This window comes from Rhineura floridana, chromosome 1 (genome assembly GCF_030035675.1).
Source record: "Rhineura floridana isolate rRhiFlo1 chromosome 1, rRhiFlo1.hap2, whole genome shotgun sequence".
Classification (NCBI taxonomy): Eukaryota; Metazoa; Chordata; class Lepidosauria; order Squamata; family Rhineuridae; genus Rhineura; species Rhineura floridana.
In genome coordinates, this window is record NC_084480.1 from 264,495,162 (window position 1) to 264,513,484 (window position 18,323).

General features: G+C 45.7%; 1 protein-coding gene and 1 long non-coding RNA gene across 10 annotated transcripts in view; one reads left to right on the forward strand and one right to left on the reverse strand.

Annotated features, from left to right (window-relative positions):
- Window positions 1-4,348, reverse strand: part of TTPA (alpha tocopherol transfer protein) — a 101,097-nt gene extending 96,749 nt beyond the window's left edge. The window contains exons 1-2 of one of the 8 annotated variants that reach the window (XM_061599889.1): window positions 4,098-4,151; window positions 3,534-3,735 (exon numbers count right to left, since the gene is read on the reverse strand). In XM_061599889.1, the coding sequence (XP_061455873.1) occupies window positions 3,534-3,560 (27 nt within the window). In that variant the 5' untranslated portion in view covers window positions 3,561-3,735; window positions 4,098-4,151. Of the gene's footprint in view, window positions 1-1,553; window positions 2,863-3,533; window positions 3,736-4,097 lie in introns of those variants that run through there. The other 7 variants (XR_009759418.1, XM_061599879.1, XM_061599923.1 and 4 more) reach the window with 7 other exon arrangements.
- LOC133371926 (uncharacterized) lies at window positions 1,355-16,892 on the forward strand. 2 transcript variants are annotated; one of them, XR_009759423.1, is made up of 3 exons: window positions 1,355-2,156; window positions 12,338-12,669; window positions 12,782-16,892. It is a non-coding gene; the product is annotated as an uncharacterized LOC133371926 (long non-coding RNA). The 2 variants fall into 2 exon arrangements; XR_009759424.1 differs by lacking the exon at window positions 1,355-2,156 and adding an exon at window positions 3,486-3,777.
- Window positions 16,893-18,323: the final 1,431 nt, after the last annotated feature.

Sequence of the window (18,323 nt, forward strand, 5' to 3'; positions counted from 1 at the left end):
TACCAGGACTGCGTAACAGTCCAGACTAGTGTACAGGAGATGGACTTTCTGAGGACGCATAGGAGGCAAAGAGGATCAGTGGACAGCCCTTCAGATGCATCTCCTGCCCACAATGTATCAACAAATACCCTCTGTCTTAGACCTCTTCTATCACAGACTTCTGGGAAGGAAAATGTCCATTTCTTCCAGTAAACAGCAGTAAGAATGTGGAAAGCTCAATTTATTTCATTAATGTGGAAGTATCAGTTTATTTCATTATAATATTTAGCAGGCATATCTCAGCATGGTGTGATTTTAACAAGGTGACTATAAATCTGTTGCTAAATAGCTGTAGTATCCATTTTTATACAAGTGTTTCTCTGTGTGGTAGGAAGTCCCAGCATGGGGGGAAAGTCCAAAGGTGCAAAGTAAAGTCACTTTAATTCCAGCTGCCCCCGATCTCCTGAAGTATTACATGTGCAAACATGGATGTTTCAGAAAGCTGTTCGAAATGGGAGCTGCTTTGAACTACAATTTGATGCCTACTTCTGATGCGAATAAACAAAACCCTCTCCACAGTTTGTAACACCTCAGATTGGCCTAGATCTATGCTGTGGCCACAATCTAGGGCTTATTCATTTTCTCATCACCCTCAGATATTACCCAGAAAAGGGAAAAAGAGAAAGCATAGCAGTCCAATCTTAAGCACGTCTACTCAATGGAACTTTGTCCCAGTTATGTGTGTGTTGGATTGCAGCCTAGATCATGTATGTTTCCTCTGTCCTTCCCCCCCCTTTTCATGTAACTTTCCAGTCCTGGTTCAGAAGGTACCCTGATGTGTAAGATACCCAGCTGCAGAGAGATTCTATCTTGTGGGCACTCCTGAAAATGGAAACGGGCTGCCTTCAAGTCAGTTCCACCTTATGGCAACCCTATAAATAGGGTTTTCATGGTAAGTGGTATTCAGAGGTGGTTTACCATTGCCTTCCTCTGAAGCTGAGAGGCAGTGACTGGCCCAAGGTCACCCAGTGAACTTCATGGCTGTGTGGGGATTTGAACCCTGGTCTCCAACACCTTAACCACTACACTGCACTGGCTCCTGTGGGCACTCCTAGAGTTGCATAAATGTCTAAGGTTATACTTCCAAAATGTGTGTGGACACACAGGCATACACACCAAATTCATACTTTCAGTGGCATACACAACAAAGAAGCACAAGTAGAGAAAAGACAAGGTGGTAAGGGTGTGAACTAGCCCTTTAGCCCATCCATCCTCACGTCCATTATGAAGACCACGTCACAAACAGCGCGTTGCCCTCCTTTCTCGCTCGCTTTCTAATTTAGGCACACATTCACTGTGCCCGCGCTGAAGTCGGAAGTGACACTTGGTCGCTGCCAGGGAGGCGTGCCGCGCTTCGTGCCGTTCCAAGTTACCCTACTTCAGTCTGGAAAGAAGTTAAAACTGCCTATAAATCCAGACGACGAGGCTCTGAGCCTCCGAGGGCAGAACCCCGCGCGCCGTCAACCTTGAGGGGCAGGCAGCTGCCCGTGTTTGTGCGTGCGCACGCCCTTTACCTTCCACGCCTGGTCGCCGTCGAAGTCTCGGGCTCGCAAGAAGCGGACCAGGAAAGCATCGGAAAGGGGAAAGGGGAAAAGCTGGACGTTGTCCTCCTCGACTCGGCGCCGCAGCACGACCACCGCGGCTTTCACGAGCGGGGAGCCGTCGGGCAACTCGTTGAGGTTCTCCTGCAGGGGACGCGGCTGCTCTTGGCTCATGGCGCTTACCTGACCAAAGGAGAGAAGAAGGGGCCACCCTACAACAAACTAACTCGCCCTGACACGACACGGCTGGAACAGGAGGCTTCGGTTGTGCCGTTTCGTGCGGCCGCGCCACATAATAAAAACCAAGGGGAGAAACTGCTGCCAAACCCGCAGGCAAAAAAAAAAAGAGAGAGAGACGCCACACGATCCGCCTCTCCATAGCAAACAATGTGTAAACCGCCAAGCCGGTCAACAAGCCGACCTTACACCTTGGCCGGCTCGGCTCCTGGCCAGGCTGCCTTTGCTCCTCCTGTGCCTCCCCCGTCGCAAAGGAAAGACGGGGGTCCCGGGCCTGACTTAATGTGGAAAGCATTGTGGGTAGAGAAGGGGCGAAGAGAACATGTCCAGGCAGCCCTCGTGAGTACTCCCTGGGTCACCTAGGGCGCCATTTGCTGTAGGACATCCCTGAAAGCTTTTGAAGATTAGCCCACTGGGGCCTTGGCTTGGAGGGTGTGTGTGTGTGTTCTATCTATACAGTATTCAAGACGGCTAAGGGAGGAGTTCAAAATTTAACTCGATTTGGGATCACTGGGATTTAATTCCCCCCCCCCCAAAAAACAATTTTTAATGTCAAGCTCCAGCCCTGTTATGCCACAAGTAGCAAATCGTTACAAAAAAAGAGTGCCCCTGGTCATGTGTAGAGTGGCTTTCTCTTACCACCTACTAGGTAGAACACAGCAAGCCTGCTTACGTCAGCAATTCTAGGAAGGGTGCGCGAGAGAGAGCGCACACTCCGGTGTTTCCCACTGTAGAAACTAACCACAGGATGGGAAAAACTCTTTGGCACAAAAACAATAGTCTTGTAACACTGCTATTATCAACATTTATGTACAGCATGAAATTCAAGGTGGCTTACATGGGGTTCCCAGATCTCCCATCCAAATATTAACAAGAGGTAGTGCTATTTAGCTACAACAGAGACTAACAGCTATCTCTCTGAAAATTAATCAGTAGGGACTCACATTCAGGCATAGGTACAGAAGGGATTCCCATTATGTATTAAGTTGTTTTAGCATTCACTGCTTCCTTAAACCATCTTGGCCCTTAAAAGCCATGTAAATGCTGAAGTGCTGGATTTCAACAATAGTTGAGCATAGAATACAGATACAGCACAGAACAGCAAAAGACTAAATCTAGGCTAATCAGAAATAATAGAAATATGAACAATTTGCTTAGTGTTTTTGTTAGGGCTGCAAAGTTTAGTGGTTATTATTAAAGCCAGCAAAAAGTATGCACCTTGTCACTGAAACTGGCTTCCGTACTAAAGTTACACTTTTAAAAATGGGGATCTGTAATTTAACAGGCTGTTCATTCAAGAACTGCTGTGGTCAGAAAAAAATAGGCTGCAAGGAAGAGCAAAGAAAGAAACAAATTGACTCAATAGCACTATTCAAAATTCTTCATTATTTTCTGCATCTGTGCATTTCACAGTACCCTGTCTGGCTATCTGTTAACCCCCCTGGGAGTCAGTCATTCTCAGAATTCTCAGCTGCCTCTGCAACTTGTCCAGATTTCTGCTGTGCACAAGCATCTACATGTTGAAGATGTTAACTGAGGGTTGTTGGCACTGGAACTACTGGTAGTTGCGGTGGGAACATAATAAAATTTATAATGGAAATAAGCACGTATGAGAAGAATTCTGTATCTTTGCAGAGCAATACACTTTAGTATTATCTGTTCCTTTGATTTGCAGTCTGTTGAGAAAACCTGGAGTTTTTGATGTGCTTAACTTACTTTTGAGGTGAATGAGGGGTGTGTCATTTCTTTCCTTTTAGCAAATTATCTCCCCAGTGGTCAGCACTGTCCAGCCTTCTGGGGTGTCTCTGCTTCCATAAAGTCCAGGGGAAGACATCGCAAGGTTACTCTTCCCATGGGCCTTTTTCAAGTGGGAAGTGTGGACAGCCAGGGAGGCTGCAGAGTGCTGGAGAAATATTTACTGAAAAGAAAAACACACTGATGGCCACCTTGCAACAATAAGGTAAGCTCAAAACTGAACACCAACCAACATTCTAAAGAAAATCTCGTGCCCTGAGAATGCAGCCAAAAAATGAAAGCCTCTTACACAGATGAGGAAAACTGTTGAGAAACTGGTGCACAAATTTTTGGCACAGCACTGTGTACATCTGTTAGCATAAGGTTTTGAGATGTGTGGTGAAAATAATGTTTCTTCATTTTAACACAAAGTTCTCCCTATACAGCCTATCCTAAACCACAGCACCTTTTCTAATAGTCATATTGACAATTAGCACTGCTGCTCAAGAGGAGAATTTCAGCACCCACGAGCAAAGGTCTACTTACCTACCAGAAAGACTTCCGGTTGGGTGTTTAATGGCGATGGGTTTCTACGCTTCTCCCTGCTTGCCAGTGATTTTCTTCCCAAATAGCTCATTATTTTGCACAAGTTTAGAAGGCTGGTCTTTCATCAAACGAACAGTTTAAAGTTTTATCTATAGCTGAAAACTTCAAGCATCCCTTCCGGCCAGTCGGTATAGGCAATAGTATACAGCCTTGAAACTATCTGCTCGGTTTGTCTGCCGGCCAGGCATGCTAGATATGTGTTTCTAATTACTAACTTGGCCGTTAGATAAGAAACCAAAATAAATTTATAACCTACACAGCTGTCCTCCTGAGTTGACTGTAGAGGGAGGGTAACCTCTTACGTTGAGGTCTACTGCCTAGGGCCATGAGGGTGATATAAAGTACACGCACAAAATGGCTTTGACAAGGAGAGCAAGGAAAGCCCAGGGATTTCCCCCCCCCATGACAGCTTACCTTTATGAAACTCCAAGAGGGGGAAGAAGGAACAGGCAATACCTCACGTACAACAACAACAAAAAATAACTCACTGTTTTTACACTATTTCTCAAAAGCCGCGGGAGACAGGGGCCATACAAGGGCTTCCGTCTCCTCATGACTGGTCCATTATGTCTAAAGATATCCTACAAAGGACCTGGGAAGAACCCGCAGGCTTAAGCCTGGCTGAGGAAATTGCCGTGGCTGAGAGTAAGAATACAACTTGTGTAACACCTGCACTGGGCAATAGCCGAACACAGCTGCTATCAAATACTCTTGACCGAATGCAGTCACCCCCTATTGGTTTGACGGCCTTATCGCCAGAACCTACGCTAATGGACTCAGGGGGCGGAAAGGTTTCTATTAATGAAGAACATAACAGTCCCCTATCGGAGTCATATAACCAACTTGCCCAAGCAGATTCCTCTGGGCTGGGGCTTACCCTGAAAGGCTGGATGTTCCTATTGGCATTGGAACTGGACGGGATGAAAACCTTCCTAAGTGAATGTAATCACCTCTTAACATGCCTAGTTGAACAACAAAAACAAAAACCCACTGTGTCTGTGTCGTCCGCTGAGTTGACATCTATTCAAAAGGATATTGTGTCAGATTCCCCATCACAAGCTGTAACTAACCCTCCGAAAGCCAAGTCTTCTCGTAAACGTAGACCAACTATAATAAATGCGAAAAAGAGTAAAAAACAAAAAGTGCAAAAACCAGCGTGGGGAAATAAGATGAAGTTTAAGAGACTCTTTGAATTGATGGATAAAAAACCTTCAGTGAGTGGTAAGAAAACAAGAAGTCTATCTTCGAAGCAACCCAGCGTGGAAGGGTCATTCCACTCGCTAGTAGATGATACTAACTTGTGCCCCTTTCCATCTGCCAAGGATTTGCCGTATAGCTATATCCCTTTGCAGGACCCTTGGCAAGAGGGGACAAGAAACCCAGGACAGAGTGACATCAGACCCGGTACAACATTGGAATCTGGTCCTGAACAAGCGTAAGCTGGTGTTTGCAAACTATCACAAACCCTGGGGTGTTATCTCAGCATTTGAATGGAAGCGCCATTTCGTTAAAACAGTACAGGCCGTTCTCCCATTTGCCATTTTGATAAAAGATATTGACCAGGTGGAATACCTGTATTTCAATGGCAGAAGAGCTCGTGCAGTGGTTACTTTTCTCACACAGAATGTTGCCTACCAAATTATTCACAATAAGGAGGCCTTGTTGTGTGCAGGATTAGTTACGTTAAGATTCTTCGAAAATAGGATGCAGCCAATAGACCTAATGCCCCGACCCCGCTCACAACATAACATCTCTCAGGGAGGGGCCCAGTCAGACTGTGGTCTTCTGATTGACTTGGATTCACTGATAATCCACGACAAGAGAGGAACCCTTGTACCGAAGGCCCATAGGGGTTGGGAGGAGCTACAGCCACAGGATAAGTGCCAAAGTGTGGATGGGGAGATTGATCCCTTGGTTGAAGAGGAAATAACACTCCTACAATCCTTTGGTGCTCTACCCTCTGCAGAGTGGAAAGCGATACTAAATAGACTGGACTGTTTAATCAAGCGCCTCGCTGATATACAAGCGCGAGCCAGCAGCATTGAAGTAGCACCTCCGCTCAGAACCTGTGAAGAAAGGGCAGGAGGCGAGGCCCATTTGGCACCCCATGAAAGACTCCCAACATCAATATCAGCTGCAAGCTACAGGGCAACCAAGGAGGCTACCTCTCCCTCCGACTCAGGGTATAATCCAAAGTATATGGATGAGGACAAGAGGGAAATTATTGAACATACTCGGGATACAAGGGCTCATGCCTGTCGGAACATCATACCCACTGTTGTTGTGAGAGAGGGAGCAACAATTCCCCGTGGTACCCAAGAAAGGGTTCATCAGGGCCCTGGCTTGCCCGCGTCCCCTCGGCTGCCTTTACACTCCTCAGCTAATGGCTGTGTATGCCCCTCGGAAGTAGCGGATGTAATATTCCCAGAATGACAATTTACAATCCTCTCATGGAATATAATGGGCTGGGATAGTAAACTTAGGGAGGATGACCTGAGTTCCTTTTTTAAAGGTTTTAAGATCATATGCCTTCAGGAAACATGGATCCCTCATGATAAAACACTGAGCCTTAGCGGCTTCCAAGCCTTTTCTACCCCGGCAGTTAAACTTAAATCTAAAGGCCAGGCTAGTGGTGGCCTCAGCATTCTTATTTCTGTTGACTTGCCGGCCGAGATACATATGCTAAATACGAACTGTACTCAATGGATCCAGGGTCTGAGACTGGAAGGGGTGGTTACGGGATCGCTTATCATCTTAAATGTCTATTTTCCCCCAGTCATCGCAAAGAGGGTTGAGGAGGGAAGCGTATGGGACCAACTATCAGAATATATAACCTTATTGGAGTCCCAGTGCCCAGGCTCTAGACTGATTATATGTGGTGATTTTAACGCCAGAATGGGGGGCTTGGGGCTGGTGGAGGGTCTTACTTTGAATCATGGGCCCGATATTACTGCTGCCCCCCCTGTTAGGGTCTCCCAGGACCTTAAGTCCAACAAACAAGGTTGAAGATTAGGAGACCTTACACAACAGCATCAGCTGGAATGTCTGCATGGCTCTTCGGTCAATGTGACCAAAGGAGCTTTTACATATTCTACTAATAGAGGAGCCAGCGTGATTGACTATATGTTTGTATCCTGTGCATTGATGTCAGAAGTGGGAGAATTTGAGGTTGTTGATAGAATTGAAAGCGACCATTTCCCTCTGTTGACTCGGTTGAGCCTGCGCCAAGCCCTCCCTCCCTCCCCCCTTATGTAAAGTTAGAGGGAACTCAAATAGCTGATCGGAGAGTGCGCTGGTCTACAGCTTTGCATTCGTCCACTACACAACTCCTGGACAGCGTAGCACTACTTTCTGCCAGGCAAGAAATTTTGGATGCTGAGACAGATGTCCTTAAGCCCTATCAGCACATGATTTCTCTTCTGAGACCTATGTTGACCCAGGACAAGCAATCTAAGAACCAATGGCGTAGGGGAAACAGATGGTTTGACCAGGAATGTAGGGTTGCCAAGAGACACCTGGTAAAATACGCCTGAAAAGCAATAAGAAACCCAGGGTTGTTTATCCATGACTGCCTGGTTTACCTTCGAACTGCGTACAAGTCTTTGTTAAAAAAGAAAAAGGACTTGTATGTGAGAACACAATGGCAAAAATTAGATCAGGCAATCACGGACGGAAATGAGCGTCAGTTCTGGGACCTGGTGGCCATTGGGATGCGGGATTATAGACAACTAATAGTAGGGCAAATTCCTGCCTCTACTTGGCAAGACCATTTCTGTAGTCTTTACATGGCCCGTAATGTCAACAGCGGGCTCTGCCCTGCCCCGCAGGTGGTTGATTTACCACAGTGGCCCCCAGTCACCCCGGCACAAATTGGAGCCCTTATTTCCACATTAAAGTTGGGAAAGGCACCGGGGGAAGACATGCTACCCCCAGAACTTTTTAAAAACTTCCCGGAGTGGTGGGAGCCTATTTTGGCCAAGATGTTTACCCTTTTTAATTCTACAGGGATACTACCAGAGGGATGGAAACAAAGCATTGTAATTACCATCTTTAAACAGGGAGAGAGGCAAGATCCGAAAAATTATCGTCCCATTAGTCTACTAGATATCGGCGCTAAATTATACAGCAAGTATTTGCTGAATAAATTAGAAGAGTGGGAAGCAGCTAATCAGATTATTAGTCTGGAACAAGCAGGTTTCCGAAAAGGACAAAGCACAATAGATCACTGCTTTACCCTTTATTATCTAGCGAGGAAGAGTATGCTTGGCCCCACGAAGCACCTTTACGCGGCTTTTGTGGACTTGGCAGCTGCCTTCAACTCAATAAATAGATCTATGATGTGGTCCAAACTCGCCAAAACTAATATCGACAAGTGGCTTCTGTTTCTAATTAACAAACTCTACTCCAACACCACCGCTAGAATCAGAGTAGGCCCCTCTGGCTCTCTAACTGACCCTATAGCGGTTAACAAAGGGGTTAAACAAGGCTGTCTTCTGGCTCCAGCCTTGTTTAACCTCTACCTTAACGATATAATCTCAGAATTATCTGACCCGGCCTTCTTCCCCCCTTCGGCAGGGAATAGGAAAGTCTCACTATTGTTATATGCGGACGATATGATCCTACTATCTATCTCCCGTATAGGCCTAAGGAGACTTTTGACAAGTTTGAACCAATACTGCAAAAGGGAACAACTTCAGATTAATTACCTAAAAACAAAGGTTATGGTTTTTGGGAAAAGACAGCAGAATCTCAAATGGTCTATTGGGGGCCATGCAATCGAACAATGCCACACCTTTAAATATATGGGTATCCAGTTCCAGGATACTCTTACCTGGAAAAATCAGCTTGCTGCTATGAAAGCCACAGCTCTAAGAACATCCAGAGCTATTCTTAGATTCTACAGGACTGCTGGTGGTAATCTGGTGGCCCCGGTATTGAAAGTTTTCCAGAGCAAGGTCCTGGCGCAACTTCTTTATGAGGCAGCAGTATGGGGATGGGAGGACTCTCTCCTCCCTTCCCTCAAGTCCATCCAAAATAACTTCCTTAGAAGGCTCCTGCGATTACCCACCGGTACGCCAGCCGGATTTCTCCGCACAGAGTCCGGTCTAATGCCCCTTAGTGCACGCGTACATAGTGCCCTGCTTACCTTTTGGGGGGTCACAACAAAGGCACCAGCTAAGATTTTATTGAATGCCTGTTACACAACCGCCTCCACTGATAGTTTTTGGCTCAATAAATTTACGAACATAGCTCACAGGTACCATATCCCGATACAGACTCTAAATACACTCAGTAGAACAAAGTTACGGGAATTCATTGCTGGGTACTGTGAGTGGATAGATAGATTAGCAATCACCAATTCCAAATTTTCGAGGTGGTATGGTCTATTTAAGCAGGACCATTTGAGGGCAAGCTATCTGACTTACCCTCTATCTGTCCAATTTAGGCATGCCTTTACAGCGTTAAGGTTTCAGACGATGCCCAGTGCGACCCTCTCTGGCCGCTATGCACAGGTACCCTGGGAGCAACGATTATGCATCTGTGGGTCCGGGGAGGTGGAAGACCTCCCCCACTACCTATTGGCCTGCCCTCTCTATAAACAGCCCAGGTCCAAATTCTTAGGTGATTTGATTCTATGGCAAGGAGTTCCACAGGGTATTAATGTTATCCCTTTTCTGCTAGCAGACAATGACTATATGATCACGTATAGGGTAGCCCAATTTGCCCTGGTGGCCCAAAAACTACGGATTAAACATCTCGATGGCCTGGGTCAATAGTAGGCACGTGCCTACCCAGGGGATCTGTGGAACTGTTTTATTTAGTTTTATGTGGTGTATTTTTGCTGTACATCTGGTTTTAATATGAGATTTGTGTTTGTCTGTTGCGACGGCCTATGGCTTTGCAATAAAATTATACCTACCATACCTACCTACCTACCACCTAGGTAGAGCTGTAGAGACATCACAATCACCACTCTGGGACTGAACTCTGTTTCCTATTCAGCACACTCTGCAGCATCTCTTTAACAAGTTGGCATTTCATAGCTACCTTTTGGACTGTCTGATGTGGTATGGATGTTAAGAGTTTTTGTTTTTAATAGATTTGGAGTTGGATCTACACTTACTGCACAATCCTATGCCTGTTTACTCACAAATCCTATTGAGTTCAGTGGAGCTTAGAAGTAATTCATTAGGAAAAATGCATTACTTGTAATTTATTACTTTTTTGAGGAATGAGTGGGTAATTTCTTTACATTTTGCTTGTAATAGAATGAGGAGTAATTTTATTACGTTTGAGGTATAACTGTAATGTTTCCAGCATTACTTTTGCCGTTACTTGGGGGGGGGGAGCAGGGGAAGTCTTCTGCTCCTCTGATTTGTGGATGAAAGTCATGTGCCTCATACTGGGCTTCTGCAAAGTGTTGCTCTTCCCTCATGCTCTGTGGGTGTTTAGGAGGCAACGAGGGAGGAGGTGGAGAGCGAGACGGTGGTGGAGTGAAGAGAAAAATTAAAATTGTTTCAGAAATGGACGGTGGTGGAGATGAATGGAGTGGAGGGAGAAAGCAGCCAGAGGGTAAGGACATGGATGAAGGATGAGAAGGAGGAGGCAGCAGCAGAATGGATGTGTGTGCGTGTTAATACTTTCTTGGCTCTTAGCATGCGAAGCGGCCTTCACCCCCTTCCCTAGCTACTTTGCTGCATTTGCAACCTAGGAGAAAATGTTTGCTTGGGTGCGTGTGCCTTAGATAGTGATAGAGCAGGGTCCAGGAGGAGGTTGAATTGTGAGAGAGACAATGGTTGCTGGCTCTGAGAGAGTGTGCTTGTTAATATTGTGTTTGCACTGAGTGCATGAAGCAGCCTCTGCTACCCTCCCTGGCTACTTTGCTGCATTTGCAGTGAGAGACCTGATACTTAATGGGGTGAGTTTGCCCCTGAAGGACCAGGTCCGCAGTCTCGGGGTCATCTTGGACTCCCAGCTGTCTATGGAGGCTCAGGTTTCTGCAGTGAACCGGGCAGCTTGGTACCAACTTCATCTAGTACAGAGGCTGCGACCCTATCTTCCCATACATCTGCTCCCACGAGTGATACATGCCTTGATCTCCTCTTGATTAGACTACTGTAATGCGCTCTACGTGGGGTTACCCTTGAAGACGGTCCGGAAACTCCAGCTGGTACAAAACGCGGCGGCACGCTTAATAAAGCAGACCCGCCGCCACGATCATATCACCCCAGTGTTGATTGAATTACACTGGTTGCCAGTTGTATACCGGGCCCAATTCAAGGTGTTGGTTTTAACCTTTAAAACTCTATACGGTTCCGGCCCAGTTTATCTGAAGGAGCGTCTCCAGTATCACCAAATATGCCGCCAAACAAGATCAGCCTCACAGGACCTTCTCTCGGTCCCACCGACTAAGACAGCTAGGTTGGTGCGGACCAGGGAGAGGGCTTTTTCGATCATGGCCCTCACCCTCTGGAACATACTTCCCTTTGACCTTCGGCATGCCCCCTCCCTGTTGACTTTTCGCCGAGCCTTGAAGACCTGGCTCTTCAGGCAGGCCTATGGGATCTCTGGGGTGGGTTAGGTTTTACACTGTATTAATGTAAGATGGTCTTCAGATGAGATGTTATGATATTAATAATGTGATGATTATGTATATGAGCAGATTGTATTTTATATTGTATTTTATATTGTACGTCGCCCAGAGTGTCCGTTCAGTCGGACAGATGGGCGTCTGCTAAATAAAATTTTATTATTATTATTATTTGTTGAAAGCATTTTTGATTACATGTTATACCTCCTCCTTGGTGTTCCAAGCTTGTCATGGAATACTTCTCATACAGAATTAATTTGAAATGCTGCATATTTATTATCAGCACAATCATCTTCAAATCCTACCTCAATTCATTGTACATGGCTCTCCCCCACTTCATTTTATTCTCACAACAACCCTGTGAGCTAGTAGGTTAGGCTGCGCGACGGGCTCAGGCAGGGTTATTCAGTGAGCAAAAATTATGCAAAGAGGATCTCTTTTAATTGTGCTATCAGCCTGCTTACTTCCACTCTGACTGGGGAGATCTTGCAGGATGGGGAAGAGATGGGGGAACACTTCCCATGGCATCACAGTTGAAGTTCACCCATATAGGAGCATTATCTAAACAAATCTATCTTATTTATTACAGACAAGCCTGTTGCAGTTGTTGTTGCTGCTGAGAGCAACAAGCCAGTTGGTGCAGCCACTTGAGTCAAAGCTTGTTGATCATGAGGTGGTAAAAACTAGAAAGTGAAGTTCACAAGGGAGACTCTGTGCATGAGAAGGAGGACAGCATGAAACAGTGCCAGTTGCCAACAGCCACATCTGTAGAACAGCAAGTACCATAGTTTGGCTTTGAGAAAGCTTGTACATTTGTGAACCAGATTGGGAGAAACTTCATTGTATGATGCAATTCCTGCCTTCCAGGGATCAAAACTGAGATCAGCTATTTCCTCATCCAATGTGAAGAAACATTTAAAGGTGAGCCTTTGTCATGCTGGTCCTCAAAGAGTGTCCATTGTCTATTTATGTTTAAATTGTGAAGTTCCTCTTCCATTTTTTCTTGGATTCATGCTTTGTTCTTCTTCCTCAGAGGGCACACCCTGAGAAGCTGAGAGCAATTGAAGAAGCAATAAAGGCAAGGAGACGTGGCCTTCCTGAACCAATGCATGACACCCCTCCTCCCAAAATGCTGAAGCAGCATCAGACAACCCTTGAGAGGTGGGGATCTGGCAGGGAGCCTGTCACCCAGAGCAATCTCGACAGGAGAATCATTGATTTCATTGTAGAGGAGACATTACCACTTCAGACTGTGGACAAACCATCATTCATTAATCTGGTTCGCATTGGACTCCCAAAAGATCTCACCATCATATGTGCCAAGACTCTGAGAGACAGAATTGAGAAGAGAGCATGCCACATGAGAGAAACTCTTGCAAACCGAATGGGTGCTGTGGCATATATAGCAACCACTGCAGAATGTTGGACCAATGGCAAGAAGAGTTACTTTGGGGTAACAGCCCACTGGATCAACCCAATTACCCTGAAATGTGAGGTCGGGGCCTTGGCTTGCAAGCTTCTGAAGGGGAACCATACATATGATGTCCTTGCAAAAGCACTGCATGATGTGCATGTGCAGTACAGGAGTCACAACAAAGTTATGTATACTACTACAGACAATGGTTCCAACTTTGTGAAAGCGTTTGAAGTTTTCATGGCCACAGAACCAGCAGAAGCTGCAGACACCAGTGCAAATGACTCCCAAAAGATGATGATCAAAATGATGATGATGATGATAACCAGGAGGAGGAGGCTGAGGTGGAGTTTGTGCCCATCTGTGAGATCCTGGACACAGGACCTGAGGCAGATGCAGAGGAAGAAGCTGCAGACTCATCACACTAGAGATGTTGATGGTGGCGGTTCTTGCGTGACACAGCATACGTTACTTTGGAGTTAAGTTGAGCAAGAAACTTCTCAGATGCATTAGATCAGGTTAAGAGTCTTTATTAAGACATTAGGGCCAACAGGCTTAAGAGTAAATACATGTAGAGTTTCTTCAGTCACCCCCCCTTCTGTGCATCTCTCTCCAAAGATAAACACAGAAGACAACCTCTCAGTTCAGAGGCAAAATACAGAAGAACAAACTTACAGACTCTGTTAGAACTTTCCCAGTTGCTATCTCATGTTACCATGACAACGGCTGGCCTTGGAGTGTCTGCTCTCAAGCCAGCAAAGACATAACAGTGTTACTTCTCCAAACTTGCAGGCTTTATGGAAAACTACTAGAGACAGTAATGCCTATGGGTCACAGCCCAACAAGTCACACCCTCAACCTGATGGCAACACAAGACATAGAGGCCATGCTTTCTGACTCCTCCAAAAGTAGCCCTCTTGGTTCTTTCAAGAAAGACTTTCATTCCTTGATGGGAAAGTGCAGCAAGTTGTGGTCCAAGCAGAATCAGTCAGCACAGATTGCTGGTACATCCATGCACAATGTGGTGTGTATCTGAAGGTACCGAACAAGACCAGGTGGAATTCCACCTTTGATGCATTGAAGCAACTACATGAGCTCCTGTCAACTGTGCCACTCAAAATGAACACCATAATGGACCAGTGCTCCTTGTTCAGGATTACAGCTGCTGAGACTGTAGTGGTGCAGGAATATACAGAGATAATGGGGCCACTAACCCAGTCCCTATACATCCTGCAATGGGAGAATGGCATGGAAGGACTAGAAAACAAACCTGTGAGATTTTCAGCTGTTTTCAGCTGTTGAGAGGTGTGCACGAAGCCCTACAAAAGTGGTTTGCAACTATATGAGAGGACAAGAGGCTTCTGGCAGCCTGCCTACACCCTCGCTTCAAACTAGAGTGGCTGGAATTGTGCCAGGCAACCACCCATAGCAACAATTAAGAACATTAGGGAAGCTGTTTTGGTGGATTATTCCAAGGGAAATATCTCAAGGGATGCATCTGAGGGCTTAAGGTGGTAGCTGGGCCTTTTCTTTCTGCAACTCCACATCACAACCTTGGTGCTGCAGGGTAGTAGTAGTAGTAGTTTATTACGGTCAAAGACCAGACTGAATACACTCAGGGTCAAATAATCATAAAACACATAATTATGACAGGACACACATTTTTTGTATAAAAATAATAACTAAAAACCCAAACTCAGGTCTGTATTGGCAGTTGAGTTAATTGTTCTCTTCGAAGTGAAATAGCAGCAGCACAAAATATCGCTACCTTAATTGTGACCTGCGAAATTTGGTCAGATAAAAGATATCTGACATGGAAAGCAGCGTCCCCACCTGGGAGACTTTGCGTGATTGGGGTGAACAACATGTGTCAGAGATCATTATAAAAAGTACAGTCCAATAGAACATGTCCCACAATCTCTACGGCACCCACTCCACAGGGGCATAATCGCTCGGCATAGGAGATTTTTTGAAATCTGCCATCTAAAAAGGCCGAGGGTAGTACATTAAACTTGGCCATCGTGAATGCTTTCCGGAGCCTCGGGGTAGGAAGGGAAGCAAGGTAACATGCAGGGGTAAAGGGTCCAGGGCAAGGTATAACTCCAAAATTGGGCACTGGTCGAGAACAATAATTTTGGAGTTCAGCATCAAGGATTCGTTGAGAGATTGCCTCCAGCACCTTGGTATGGCCTAACAAAAGCACAGCAGTAGCCGAAAATCCTAGAATGGAAAGTTTCATAGTTAAAGTTTTTTTCCACCTCGACTGGAAGACGTCTGACAGGACAAGGGGCCAGACCCACAGGTAGAAACAGGAGTTTTAACCAGTACTTAAACTTAAGTGTCCATATACGGGCCTCTATCGAGGGAAGCCCAGTTTCCAGGCGAAGGTAGGCATTAGGGACGCAGGATGGAATGCCCAAAATCATCCTCAGGAATTTGGTTTGGATCACTTCATATGGCGTGTATTTATCATATACACTAATCTGGCAGCCGTATGTCATTTGTGAGATAACTTTGGCAACAAAGACTTGTATGACAGGGAACATGTTGCCCACCTTTGGTGAAAAAAAGGACAGGAGAGCCTTAATGTTCCTCTGTGCATTAGTAATGACAGTTTTAGTTTGTAGTTGCCATGATCCCGTAGAATGGAAACTTACTCCCAGGTACCTAAACGATTTGTTCAATTTGGCGGCCATTTAAATGTCAGTGGTGCTTCAGCTTCTTTTTGGTAAACACCGCTACCTTTGACTTGGCCTGGTTAATTTCTAGCAGATCTTTTTTGCAATAGTTCCCAAGCTCCCTCAGCAGGCGACGCAGGCCAACACTTGTTAGAGATAGAAGTACTGCATCGTCAGCATACAGGAGAACTGACAGGGGTTTATTCTCCAGAGTGGGGTGATGGGAGGAGACCGACGTCAAGCTGCTGACCAGGGAGTTGATGTAAAAATTGAACAGAGAGGGGGCCAAGATACAGCCCTGTTTAACTCCCTTAAAAGTGGGAATAGGTCTAGTCAGGCTACCGGAGTTATTGCATCTTATGCGTGAGTATTTTCATGTAGCCGCCGAATAAGTAATAGCAGACCCCTGTTGATGTTTGTGGCCTCAAATTTTTCCCACAGTCTATCTCTGTGTTACGCTGCAGCCAACTCAGAAGGGACAGGAAGGGGGGAGGCATGAATTTCAGGCGCCTCCACAGTCAGAAGAAGCAGAGTTGGGGATTTTTGTGTCTGAGCAGGAGCGTGCGGGAGGGGGGCAACCTGCTCTTCAGCCATTTCCCACGAGTAACGCCCTTTCCGAGGAGCTGAGCGCACCGCCCCAGTTGAGGCAGAGAACTTGTGGGAGGAAGCTTCAGAAGCAGTGCCAGCTCCTCCTTTCCCAAGCAGTTCCCAGGAGGATTCCAGTGAGGCACCGCCTCTTGACCTCGAGCCTGTTGTTTGGGAGCAGGTGTCTTCGGATGAGCAAGTGGAAGCACGGCCCCTGTCTCCTTGTTCCCGCCACCGCAAGAAACAGACAGGGCAAAGACAGGAGTTACGAAGGAGTCAGAGATTACGTTCGAAAACATTTCCTATATAAGCCTGCTGCTCCCAGGGGGGGGGGGTCATTGAATCAACTTCCTTCACACGCTGCAGAGCATGTCTAGAGTTTAGTTAGGGACTTTAGTGAGTTAGCATAGGGTTTCCTATGAAGCGCAATGCTTTTGATGTATCCATTACTCTAATAAAACGAGATTTACTTGCACACACGCTCCAGCCTCATTCTTTCGGCTCTGGGCGGGACACTCTGGGAATAAGATCGAAAGCTGATTTAAAATCTATGAAGGGCTCCTCCCGATTTGGTTGAGTATTTTTCCACCAAGTGTTGGACCACCAGACTATGATTAATAGTGGAATGCTCCACCCTAAACCCAGCTTGTTCCTCTGCCAAGATGTTTTCATGGTCTAGCCAGCTTTGTAGTTTTTCCAATAGGTGGCTGGCGTATAATTTACTGACGATGTTTAACAAACTAATAGCTCTGTAGTTGGGAGGATCTAAACAGGAACCTTTTTTGTAAATTGGGATAATAATTGCTGAGCCCCAGTCATCAGGAATATCAGCAGTGCGATTGATATACATAAATAGCACTGCTAGAACCGGTGCCCACCATTCAGTGTTTGATTTAAAAGCTTCCGGGGGGATATTATCGGGCCCAGGAGCCTTAGCCGGCTTCAGCTTTGCAATTAATGTAGTAACTTCCTTAGTTGTAACCTGAGGCCATTCAGGAAGATCTTTTATAGAAATTTCAGCAAAATGAGAACGAATTTGGCCTCTAGCATAAATGTTATAAAAATGCAGTTCCCAGGAATACATGGGAATATAATAGTCCAGATTAGTGGAGGTTTTGGGCCAGCCTCTAGCCACCAACCTCCAAAAGGCAGCTGAGTCCTTAGATCTAGAGGCTTGCATCAGAGTTTGCCAAAGCTGTTTCTGAGCCAGATTTTTTTTCATCTTAATTAAAAGTGTATATCTTCTCTTTAGATCTAACCATTCAGTGGGTAATACTGGTAAATTCATGTCTCTGTACAATCTGTACAATTAGCAATTTTTTTCATGTCCATACATTCCCTGTCAAACCATGGTTTGGAATTGCAGAGCGCGGATGGAGCCTTGTCGAGGGCATAACAGATAGACAATTTTGGAGGTCTGCCAACAGGCCTTGATACACGACAAGCAAGGATTCAGTAGTTACTGCAGTCGTCAAGGATTCACGATGGCGGAGGCATTGGGGAGAGTATAAAGTTCTCTTTAGATTGGTCTCTAGTTTGGTGGACCATTTAACGCAGGCAGCTCTTATTTCATATTTCTCTTCTGAAACCGGAACACAATCAGCGTGAATGATTTGATTACCACAAAAAAGGGATAAAGAAAGGGGTAGGTGATCACTTTTGGTGCGATTACCTACTGTGGAAGAGGATATGGCGCTAAGTAGCTCGGGGGAGACAATAAAAAAGTCTATGGAGGATGCCCCAGAGCCTGAAAAGTAAGTAAATTCACTGTAACAGTCACCTTCCACTGATCCATTTAGCAGAACAAGGATCAGTCTATGCAGCATTTGGAGTAGGCAAAAGCCGGCATAATTGTATCCCAAGTCTTTTGATCGGCGATCTGGTAAATTTAGGGCCTC